Here is a 12622-nt window from a genome sequence, read left to right as displayed (position 1 = left end):
CTGACATAGACACAGCCAAGACACAGAACCCTTCCATCCACCCAAGGGCGCCTCCCCCAGCTGCCTCTTACAGCCACGCCCACTCCCCTTCAGATCCCAGTAACCACCCATGATGCACTGTCCATTTCTAAGATTTTAAAGCAAAATTTACGGAGCTAGGAACTACCGGTGACTGAGGCAGCCAAAGGGGCAAACATTGCAGTCAGTCAACAGATGAAGAAGATTTTAGGTGAATTCTGAAGAGGATTTTAGGTGAATTTTAAACGGCTGGGAGCTATGATGCTGAAAATGAAAGAAGCACCAACCAGGAAGTGAACACCAGGGTGTTACTTGAGAGATCCAAATCAAAATTGAAATGTCAGAATTTCAAGCTCAGATTCGATATGGCCTTTGAAGTTCAAAGTACAGAAGATAATTCTCAGGAATCACATGAAAAACATTAAAAAAAGAAAAAAAAAATGACAGGAAATCTCCATGAAGGCATTTTAATGGCGGCAGAGAGCAACGGAATGGCTTTTCACTTCACAGCGAGACGACTGACTTCATCACGTCAGCATTTTCTTTGGTCAAGAAAAAGAAGACCGCCATTTAACCCAACCACTAATAAGTAGCCTGGATTCTAAAGACTACCGAAGGTCCAAGTAAACAGCCGCCTGTTACATCATCAGCAGGGTCAGAGTCTTCAGAAGCCGCAAGAACTTCCTCTTTCCTATAACTGTCCACACACTTGCAGACAAGTCTTATTGCTTTCTATCAATACTTTTCCCAAAGATGCATGTTTCATTAATGGCCAAGTTACTCTGGACCTTGGTGCTAGCTCTGGTAAGTACTTACAAAAAAAGAACAAAAGAAATTAGTTGCTCAGCTGTGTCCGACTCTTTGTGACACCATGGACTGCTAGCCCGCCAGGCTCCTCTGCCCATGGGATTCTCCTGGCAAGAATACTGGAGTGTGTTGCCATGCTCTCCTCCAGGGGATCTTCCCAAACCCAGGGAATGAACCTGGGTATCCTGCATTGCAGACAGATTCTTTACCATCTGAACCACCAGGAAAGCCCCAAAGGTTCTTGCCTCTCACACTCTATTCCATTGTTTTTTTTTTTTTTTAATTTATTTATTTATTATTGAAGGATAATTGCGTTACAGAATTTTGCTGTTTTCTGTCAAACCACAAAATAAATCAGCCACAGGTAAATCCCATTGTTAACTGTGATGAATACAAGTGTTCCTATAACTTTTGGTTTCTTCCCCAGACCACTACAATTTTTAGACTCTTTTGCGTCTAAAAAAATCAAAACAAATGGCATAGGTTAAAGAAAAACAGCAGTTACTTAAATCCATTAAAATTCTTTTTGGCCAAAGAAACAGAGATAGTAAAAGATACCCAGAAGAACAATTAGAAAATGTCTATGGGTCAAATAACAAAGCATTCCTTTCTCCCCATCTACTCTCCCACCCCCCTAAAGACTCACTGTATCAGAATTCTAATCTTTATAAATATCAGCAGGAAGGGACATTCTAGAGCAAGCAAGTCAATTTTATACCCGTAACAAAATGCAACTTTCTAAATAAAGAGGGATTTCAAACTCTTAACTCATTAGCATCTCTTTTCAATAAGAGACCTCATCTTGTCAACTGGACTTGATGACTTGCCTGGAAACCAGTGGTTCTCACACTTTAAGCCTGAATCAGGATAACCTGGAGAGCCTGTCCAAACACAGACTGCTGGCCCCATCCCCAGAGTTTGATTCAGTAGGTCTGTGCAAGGATCTAAAAATATGCATTTCAACCAAGTTCCCAGGTGATGCCAATGCTGCTAGTCTGGGGACCACACACTTTGAAACACCTCTGCTCTAAACCTTCCAGACACTTGCAGTTTCTCCTGGATTTTCCTCCTGAGGTCTCAACAGGGGCCTTGGCAGAAAACAACAAATTTGGGAGACCTGATTAACTTATGCTTCAACTGCTAAACTGCTCTTTGAAATACTGTATCTGAAGTAAAACAGTTCAGAGGTAAAAAGAAGGTTTAAAGGAATGCAGTACTGAGCTGTGCCTCTGCAGCTTAGAACTCCGCCTTGTTTCCCAGTTCGCAGAAACAGCCAGGAGTGTGCCCTGCTGCATGCCTGTGTAACTGGGAGTGTGTGGGGCTGAGGCCCCCCCGCACTTTGATTTAGTGGGGCTTTTCCCCCACAAAGTGCAGGGATTGCTTCATGGTGGTCTCTGAAAAAGTCCATTTGTTCTCAATCCTCTTCACAGTATGAAAAATATAAGGAAAATCCTGACATGTTCAAATTCACCAGATCTTGGCCTTGTAGTTTTGAGAACTGGTCTACATATGGCTCCCCAGATTCTTGGCTAAAGGGGAGGGGAGGATGAAGTGATATCCATGAAGTGTCAAAATGCCTTATTTTAGCTGGTTTTCCAACTCCTACCTGTCAAGTCTTTTACATGTAAATTATTCAGTTCAGTCGCTCAGTCGTGTCCGACTCTGCGACCCCACGAACCGCAGCACGCCAGGCCTCCCTGTCCATCACCAACTCCCAGAGTCCACCCAAACCCATGTCCATTGAGTCGGTGATGCCATCCAACCATCTCATCCTCTGTCATCCCCTTAATCTTTCCCAGCATCAGGGTCTTTAAATTATTAAGAGTAACAAAATCATTTCCATATTAACTTTTAATATGTTTTAATATCCATCTAATGTCAGATAGTAATGGCAATGAAATGAAACAAAAGGGAAGATAATGGTCAGAGGGTACAAACAAACCAAAAACTCATCTGTCAAAAAAGAAAAAAATGGCCCAACAGAGAAATTAAAAATAGTGTTTGCCTTTAACATCAGACATGTACTGAATTGTGCTCACTATTAAAAGGAAAGATGTTAATTACACACGTGGTTCCTGCCATCTTGGAGCCTGATTTACTATCCTGCAAGAAGACCAAGGAGAAGGAGAGGAAATGAGGCACGTAGGAGGAGTGCATTCAAGTGTCCCCACGTGACTCAACCACACGAAGCGTGTGTGTGCTCAGTCACACTCAGCTCTTTGTGACCCCATGGACTGTGGCCCCCTAGGATCCTCTGTCCATGGGATTCTCTAGGCAAGAAGAATACTAGAGCCAGTTGCCATTTCCTTCTCCACAGGGTCTTCCCAACACAGGGACCAAACCTGTGTTTCTTGCATCTCCTGCATTGACAGGCAGGTTCTTTATCACTTACATCACCAGGGAAGTACATGAAAGAATCAAGGTGGGAGAAGAAGCTGGCAAGGTAGGCGAGGACCAGAACACAAAGCTGTGTGTAAAGGAATGGGAAGCAGGAAGATGGCTAGAGCATGCATCCCAAAGAACACTCTCTGTAGTGCACTAGTCCCCCTGCAGGGGGCACCAGTCGGGAGGCAACTGCTGCTGCACAGGATGAAATGTCATAGGATCGAGGGAGAGGTCTGGAGAAAAATGATCCACAGTGTTTTCTCAATACAGTTCTCAGTTGTCTGACACAAAGGGCACTTAATTTATAGGGACCTCAGTTTTGCCGTTTGTAAAGTGGGATTAGAATCTTCCCTCTGTACCTCTTAAAGTTACTATGGGAATCAAAAAGCCATGTACCTGAATGACCCCTGTTGTATATATTATACATTAAAATTTACATCACGGTGGATATAACAAGCAGTAAAAGAATGTCTATATTACAACAAGGAGAATTCATCAAGATTGTTGGAAAAAATCAAATACAGTTCTAGCCATGAACACTGTAACAAAATGTAACTTTTAAAAGGCTACAATAAAACCTGGTCATCTAGAAATACTGATAAATCTAAGAAAAGATGTGCAAGAACTTTCAAGGAGAAAACTTAAAAATCTAAATAAATTTAGAAAAATATTGTGCTCAAGAGCACAACTATGTCAATCCTTCCCCAAATGAAATCAATGAAATTCAAATAAAACCTCCTGAGGATTTTTCACAGGCCTTGACAAAGTAACCCTAAAGTATGTAATACAGAAATCACAAAACCATGATGTTGAATGAATACAGCAAGTTGTAGAAGGATACTCTAATATCACTGTACGATATCTTTAAATATACAAAATAACAGTACATCCTGTCAAGGATTCATACATATAAAACAACAGTAAAAAGCATGCCTGGGAATGATGTTCATCAAATCTAACCATCAAATTCAGAACAGTAGTTACTGAAGGCAACTGGGTGGTGGATACAAAGATGTTTATTATTCCCTTTTTAAATGTCATAAATATTCCATAAGAAACCAGAAAGCTTTTTATTTGACAACCAGGTTATTATGGGATATAGCATAGTTCCCAAATACCAATCCAATAGCCCCTATCAACGCTATCTGGAGTACATGTTAAACATGGGTCAAAAAAAAAAAAAAAACAAACACGGATCACTGGGCTCTGCCAGAGTAAGAATTTCTGGGAGAGAGCCACATGAATCTAACACACAGCCTCATTTGGGAACACCTGGTAACCATCAGCTATTAATAACTAATCCATCAACAAATTTGATTCCAATCTGACGCTGAGATATTTAAGTGCCTGAGATTGCCTAATCATTTTCCAGCTGATGCCACTGTCTAGAATGTGGACTCTAATTTAAGTCAAAACCAAGTAAATGTTAAAAGTATATCTTTTATTATGCTTCCTCCACCCCCTCCAAGGTCACACATGTAAAAACCAGGAGTATCTCATATAAAGTAATAGTATCAAATGATTCCACAGCAGAACATAATTCCTTCATATCCTCCACAGGGAGTATGCCATAGTAAAATTCTACTGGAGATGATAAAAAATGCTATTTTTAAGGATAAAGTGATATAAGTCACTGGCAACCATCCTCAAGTATGTAGACAGCAACATCATGCTTCTTTCTCGATTTTCTTCCCTTGCAATAAAAATCATAGCTAACTCTGTCTCGAGAAATGCACAGAACCAAAGGGAAACAAAAAATAAATTCAGCAAAAAAACAATTTATGAAAAGGTAGATGCATTAATGCCTCCATGACAGTTTTCACAGCCCTGCTCCTAAGAAATAAAGTTAACTAGAGACTATGCCGTTAGAACGTACGACCCTTTCAAGGACTGACAGACACGACTTTCCCCCTAATACTTAGAAATGACAACAACAACAAAAAAACATGGAAAGGGACGATTTCGAGAAACAACACAAATCTGCTAAATGCGTCTACAGGAAAGGACTCACTCACCGGGGCTTTCTACTCGCTTATAGTGGTAGGGGTTGATGCACACCTCCTTCTGCTTGGAGCCGAAGGGAAACTCGCAGCACTCCAATGGTTTCAGTTCATGGTGGCTCTGAAGGTCGGGCCAGCGCCACACGCGGCAGTAGATGACGTGAGGCAGCCCCTTCCGGTGGGAGACCTGCAGTCTGCCGTCCAGGGAGCGGGGGATGGTGACGCAGTTGCTGGGCTGGCCCGGGCAGCTCAAGGCTTTTTCCAGTTCCTCCATGGCACCCTTCTTTTTCTTCAGTTTTTTCACCAAAGCATCAACGGCCTTCTCTGCCCATTTTTCTTCCTCGTCACCCTGTTTCCAGCCAAGAAGTCTCTTCACAGCTGGACTTGTGAAGGAAAATAAACTTGTCACATTCATGATGGCGCTACGCACGCTCCTTGTGGAGGGAGAAATATAGACGTCCCCAATGTGAAAGGACAGTGAAAGAGGCTTCACTTTATCTACATAAGATTCTCCTTTGCTTCTTTGTGCGGAGGTTCTGAAAAGTAGAAATGACCATTCCTGGTGTTTCCAAAAGGAACCCAAAGCGAGCACCTAGAAAAGAAAAAAGGGGAAAAGGTGTTTAAAATCATCTGTACCATAAAATCACAATTTATTAAACAATTACCATGGGCCAGGTATTTTTTTAAGTGATTTTATGTATTAGTGTCCTATGGAATGAATTATGCACCCCCCACCCCCAAACTCATATTGAAGCCTCAGTGTGACTGTATTTGGAGATGGAACCTGGAGACTTTAAGGAAGTAATTAAGGTCAAATGTGGTCATGAAGGTGGGGTCCTAACATGAGAGGATTAGTGGCCTCATAAGAAGAAGGGAGAGATTTCTCTCCTGCCCTACGTGTGCACCCACTGAGGAAAGGCCACCTGCAGACACAGAGAGAAGGCCACTGCCTACAAGCCTGGATGATAGCTCTCATCAGAAACCACACTATCTGGACCCTTCATCTTGGACTTCACAGACTCCAGAACTGTAAGAAATACATTTCTATTGTTTAAGCCACTCCATCAGTGGTATCTTGTTATGGCAGCAGACTAGCACAGTATTTAACCCTTTAAATAATTATTTCAACTAGGTAATACAATCATTGCGATTTTATAGATGAATAAACTGAGATGCAATTTAAAAAGAAGTATGCTCCTCTTTATATGAGTTATGAGGTAGAAGCAATATTCCCCTTAGTGCAAAAAAAATTCAAGTTCTCAACAGATACTGTGATATTCTATATTTATAGTCACTCATGGGCTCTAAAATATTTATTTCAAAGTACACCTCAATCAACAAAAACTAAAAGCGACAAGACAAAGTAAAACTGTAACAGCCTTAACATCTGTTTTTCTTTTGCTCAAGTATCTCATGCTAAAAGAAAAGGTAGTTCATTCTATTTATACTAGATAAATGTAGCAACATTTTAGGGTCTTTATTCAGTAAATAAGTCTATGCCTTTGGACTATCAGGCAATTAAGGTAGGAAATTCATTCCCTGCTTTTTCAAATATGCTTTTTATTGACATGAAATGAATGAAGCACATGAGCACGTACTGTACTAAATACTTTAGTCAAGTTGTTTCATTTAAACCTTCCAGTTACTCTTCACTAGATAAAAATGCAAATGGCGAAAAAGATTAAAGATAACTTTGCACCAACTCCAGCTAAGATTGAGTAGCAGGTATCCAATCAACCTCCTCCCCAAACAACTATAAAAGGTGAATAAAATACAAATGAATAAATCGAGGTGGGGGGGGAAGCCCAACTTTTTAAAGGCATCAATGAGCAAAGTACTCAGGACACGAGGGGCCACATATGGAAAGATGTGAAAAGTGATGAAGTGATAAGCTGAACATTCTTCACTGCTTTTCTTCTCAAGGCATTTGCCAAAGCTACGTTGTAAGAAGCCAAGTAGAAAGAAGCTAAAAGACCAAGCAGAGATTTCAGGAGTCTCATAGTGTTGAGGAGAGCCCCCCTCCAAAAAAAAAAAAACAGAGTTGAGGGCCTGCCAAGAAGGAGAAATTCTGGTAAACATGCCAGGTTTTCCGCTGAGACCCTTGGAGAGGTATGCCCTAGTGCAAGGGCTAAACTGAAATGGACAGTGTTTAGAAACACAGCCTAGGATCATCTTAGTACTAGACTAGATCAAGATGAAAGAAAATGAGGAGAGAAAAACTGTGAGAGAGGACATATGCATATTCAAAGTTACTGGCCAAAGGCTTTCCAAAACTGGCAACAGACATCTAGCCACAGATTCATGAAGCCTTATAAGTCCCAAGAAGGAGAAATAGAAAGAAATCCACAAGTTTTAATGTGTCATATTATGGTATAATTGCTGAAAACCTACAACAAAAATCTTTAAAAAGACACAATACTTTCAAATGAGTACAATAAGCATGACAGCTGACATTTCAACGGGAACAATGAAAACAAAACTACAGTAAAATGGTATCTTTAGCATGCCGAATGCAATAAATAGCTGGTAACTCAGAACGCTACACTTAGTGGGGAAAAAATCATTCAAAAATGATTGTGAAATAAAAGTGCTTTACAACAAACAAAATCTGAAATAACTGGCTTGCAGGAGGAATTCTCAAGCACAAGGGAAAAGCAAGAAATTGCGGGAAAGAACGAAGAGTTCCATAAGGGTACTGACTTTACAAAACAATTAGAGGAACATCTTGTGGTGTTTAAAATACAGAATTAAAATGCATAACAAAAAAGCAGAAGGGATCCATGAATTTAGAGTTCTAAGGTCCTTATACTACCCAGGCAATGCTAAAACATTAAACTATTATTACTGATATAAATTATGAATTCCTATCATAATAAAGCAACCACTGAAAGAATAATTTAAAAGCAATAAAAAGGTAATAGAGGAATTAAAAATATGGAATTCTATTTAAAGATATGATTAACCAAAAAAACCTCAGAACAAAAAGGAGTACATAATAGGTGGGTCAAATAGAAAACAGTAAGATTCAGATATAATCCTCAACGTCTCAAGAATTACTTACAAATCAAGAGACTAAATGAGCCAAATGAAAATATATAGTGTACTTACAAGAGACACATATCAAATACAAGGGCAGAGAAAAGTTGAAAGAAAAAGAATGGAAAGAACTGTACTGTGCATATTCTAAACAAAAAAGTTCACAGAGCTATCAAATCAGACAAAAGAGACTTCAAAGAAAGAAGTATCACCAAGGATAAAAGAGGGACATTTCATAATGTTAAAAGAGGTGCTCTACCATGAATATATCACAATCCTAATTTTTTAATCCAAGCAGTAATGGTTTCAAAATACATAAAATAGAAACTGACATAGTTAAAATGACAAACAGTCTTGGTGGGAGATCAACATAGTAAATGACAAAACAAGCCAATGAAAATTGACAGATATAGGAGATTGTATGTTTAAAAACTTGACTCAATTCATGTATGCACCCAGCAACTGCACCACACATAAAACTTTAAAAAACACATGACCATATAATGGGCCGTTACGCAAATCTCAACAAATATCAAAGGGATAAAACTATACAGAATATGCTCTTTGATCATCATACAACTAAGAATAAATGCCCAAATACCGTTATTGAAAAGAATTACACTTCTTTGACCTGTGAGTCAAAGAAGAAAATATAGGGGAAATTAGAAAGTATTTTAAATGGGATGATTATAAAAATCTGACACATCAAACTTGTAGGATGTGGCTCAATCCATGCTTAGAGGGAAGTTTATAATCTTAAGTGCATATATTAGAAAATAAAAGCAGCTGAAAACTAATTTTCTATGTATCTACCAAAAGAAAAAAGGAACAGCAAATTAAACCCAAAGACAGTAAAAGGAAATGAGAGCAAAAATTAAATATATCTATATATATAAAATAGGAAAATAAAATCAAAGTTGGCTCTTTGAAAATACTAATAAAACCAGATATTCCTCTAGCAAAACTAATCAATAAAAGAAAAGGCACAGATTACCCGTAACAGGAATAAAAGGGGGAAAGCATTACTGATTCTGAGAACTGAAAGGGATATTTATGATGGACTGCTGTCACAGCAAACTGCACATGCCAACAGTTACTTCCTCACTGGAGGAAAAAGGAATTCTATCTGACTGTCTTCTGTCTTTGGAGCAGAGCCCTATACCTGGCACACATCAGAGTCTCAATAAATGTTTGATGAATGATTTAGCTCCCTGAAGGAATTAGAAGGCCAAGGGTGGAGCTTTACTTAATAGGCTACAGGGACTCAGTTGTTCCCTTCTGTAAAGAGTTTTACTCAGATTTATCAGTTCTTTGAAAGTGGCATTATTTTTGTCTAACAATAAAAGAGAAAACAAAACACTATGCTATCATCAAGAGTCACACTTGGTCAGAGTGTACCTCCTGAAATAATTATTTACTTTTACTAAAGGTTAATTGTGCAAAAGAACGAGAAAGACAACTTTTTTTCCTTGTCCTCTAGTAACAATTTATCAACAGAATACATTTCTCCTTATGTATGTCCTTTTCTTCAACTCCAAAAGCTGTGTTTTTATATTTCAGTCAATAGTTTTCAAATTGAGGGGGTGAGTTTCTATCAAAATCACTTGGGGCTATTTTAACCTCTAGAACTGATGGATTTATCATAGAAGGTGTGTGTGTGGCGGTGGAGGTGGGGGTTGAGGACCACAATTTCAGACCTTTGCTTTAACTACTGGAATCGACATTCATTCAACGAAGTTGCACTGAGTGCCTGCTAAGTACTTTGGCTACCCCACTGAGGCCAGAGACAAAGATGCTCCATCCTGAAGAGCCACTGTGTTAACAGTGAACTCACGGTTAGCGAACTGGCTCCCCGTATGCCAAGTTCAAGGACTGTGCTGAGCAGTCTTGAGGCAAGTGCAGGTCTCAGCAGGAAAGGAGTTCCACGAGTAGAACAAGGTGAACTCTGAGTGCAGGAACAGAAGAGGCGGCCCCTGTACTGCGCATGTGCCAACCAAGAACCAACCACCACGCTGTGTCACAAAAGCTCTACCGCAGGGAAAAACGATGCACGACTATACATAAAAGCAGAAAAGGAGAGAAGAAAAGGAAGGAACAATTAATTCCAGGGATTTCAGGAAGTTTTTCCAAAGAAGAAATATCATTACAGGATGAGCAGAATTTTGCAAAACAATAGAACTAATATTTGGAGTCATCATTACATGAGAGACACCGTTCCCTTTATTACCTAGTTTAAACTTTGTGACAAAGCCTCTTTAAGGGAGCATTCTGTTTTCCTTACTATGCTATGGTATGCTAAGTCACGTCAGTCGTGTCCGACTCTGTGCGACCCCATAGATGACAGCCCACCAGGCTCCCCCGTCCCTGGGATTCTCCAGGCAAGAACACTGGAGTGGGTTGCCATTTCCTTCTCCAGTGCATGAAAGTGAGAAGAGAAAGTGAAGTCGCTCAGTCGTGTCCGACTCTTAGCGACCCCATGGACTGCAGCTTACCAGGCTCTTCCGTCCATGGGATTTTCCAAGCAAGAGTACTGGAGTGGGGTGCCATTGCCTTCTCCGTTCCTTACTATACAGGTAAGGAAAGTGAAATACAGAAAAGTTAATTAATTTGTTCAAGGTTTATGTGCACGGTTGTAAGTGGTGGGGCCAGAGAGGGAACCCATGTTTCTGGCTCTAGAGCCTCAATTTTTAAACCACTTTTCTAAATTGGTAGTTCTAACAGACATCAGGGAAATGCTAGGGTTCAAGGTTGATGTAGATGATACAAGGCTGATAAGGGCGGGGCAAGACTGTGAAGGGCCTGTGATACCTATTATCCCGTGGGCAAACGGAAGGTTTTAAATCAGAGCACCAGTGTGTTTAGATTCATGTTTTAGAAAGACAGCTAAGGTGACATCCTCAATATAGAAGGCCTCTCCGCCCAGGGAACAAAAACAACATCAAAAAACTGAATCACAACATTGTTAATCAGGTCACTCGCTCAGTTGTGTTCGACTCTCTGCGACCCCATGAACTGCAGCACACCAGGCCTCCCTGTAAAGTAACAACAACAACAACAAACCCTGCTACTGCCTCCAAACACTGTTGGGGCCAATTGTTGGGGGCGGAGGGTTGATGCCACTAAAAATATTAAGAAATTAAAAAATGACAAGATCATAAACTCTTGCATGTAAATGTGCATATGAAACAAAACACAGGTTGATGACTGATTTTTGCCTCCTTGGGTTAAGCACTTTTTTTTATATTCAAGTGAAACAAGTAACCCACCTCCCATCAGGAACTCAAGAGTCCATGACACGATGGCCTTGGCAAGACAACTCATTTTTTTCTGCCCCTTTTGGTACTTCCTGCTTTAGTTTATGTCAAGAGCTAAGTGGCCTTATCAGTTTAAAGCGCAAAATAAAAACATGAGTCAGCAAACAGAGATTTCCTTCCCTCTTCTCCAAATACAAACATTTCACACTGACAAAGAAGAAAAAGCACTTCAACTGGTAAAGAACCCCCAAGAAGTCTTAAAAAAAGGGTGAGATTTGTTCCAGTAGCTTCACTTCTAGAAATGAACACTAAGGAAATATTCTGCACTGAAAATGTAAAACTGTTTTTGCACGATGATTTTCATCAGAGTATTCTTTACTGTAAGGAAAAAAAATGAATATCTAAAAATTGGAAAATAGTTAAGGAAGCTGTAGTATAGCCCACTCAAAAGAATATTATGTAGTCCTTAAAAATTATGTTCATAAAAATGATAACTTGGAAAAAACCCTAAGCAGAATACAAAACTGTGTATATAGCTTGAACAACTATGTAAATATATTATTTAACAGTGGCTGGGTTTGGAAGGTTAAGTCTCTCTCGTTCCTACTTGTTAAAACTTTTCAGACATTCTTTAATGAAAATCTGTAACTTTAAAAAATTTAAAAAGCCTCTATACAAAAATATTTGCAAATGACACACAAAAAAAACCACCTCAATTCATTAATTCAAGCCACATACAAAGTCTACTTATAAATCAGATTAGACTTACAGTGTGACCCGATTTAGGACGTAATAAAAATGCAGTTTAAGACAGGCTTCTAAAGTCAGTACCTTTCCCTATGGAGTCTCACTCATGGAAAGGATTTCTATTGGCACTACCAGAACCAAATGCGAAAAATACGCTTATAATGCTCCTTTTGACATGGCTATCGAATTCTGCAACTTATGTGGTATTCCTTAACGTGAAAAGAAAAAAAGCAAAAAGCTGTAAAATAACTTTAACTGCTGTGTGAACTTGCTCTACATTCAAAGGAACCCTCATTAGCCAATTGCACAAGGAGCATTTTCTTCATCTCTGCCTCATCTAGTGAAGAAACATGTAATTATCCAACTGTGGGAATA

General features: G+C 39.5%; 1 protein-coding gene across 4 annotated transcripts in view; it reads right to left on the bottom strand.

The window, feature by feature from the left end:
• The window catches only part of SMAD1 (SMAD family member 1), an 84198-nt gene that overhangs the window by 42370 nt on the left and 29206 nt on the right, over positions 1–12622 (bottom strand). For 2 of the 4 annotated variants that reach the window (XM_010843675.1, XM_010843676.1), the window contains exon 2: positions 5226–5802. In XM_010843675.1, the coding sequence (XP_010841977.1) occupies positions 5226–5625 (400 nt within the window). In that variant the 5' untranslated portion in view covers positions 5626–5802. Of the gene's footprint in view, positions 1–5225; positions 5803–10080; positions 10546–12622 lie in introns of those variants that run through there. The other 2 variants (XM_010843674.1, XM_010843673.1) reach the window with 2 other exon arrangements.

Source organism: Bison bison, unplaced genomic scaffold (assembly GCF_000754665.1).
Source record: "Bison bison bison isolate TAMUID 2011002044 unplaced genomic scaffold, Bison_UMD1.0 scf7180017864184, whole genome shotgun sequence".
In the NCBI taxonomy this organism is placed as follows: Eukaryota; Metazoa; Chordata; class Mammalia; order Artiodactyla; family Bovidae; genus Bison; species Bison bison.
Note: the sequence above shows the minus strand (reverse complement) of the source record. Positions and strands in the feature narration are given on the sequence as shown.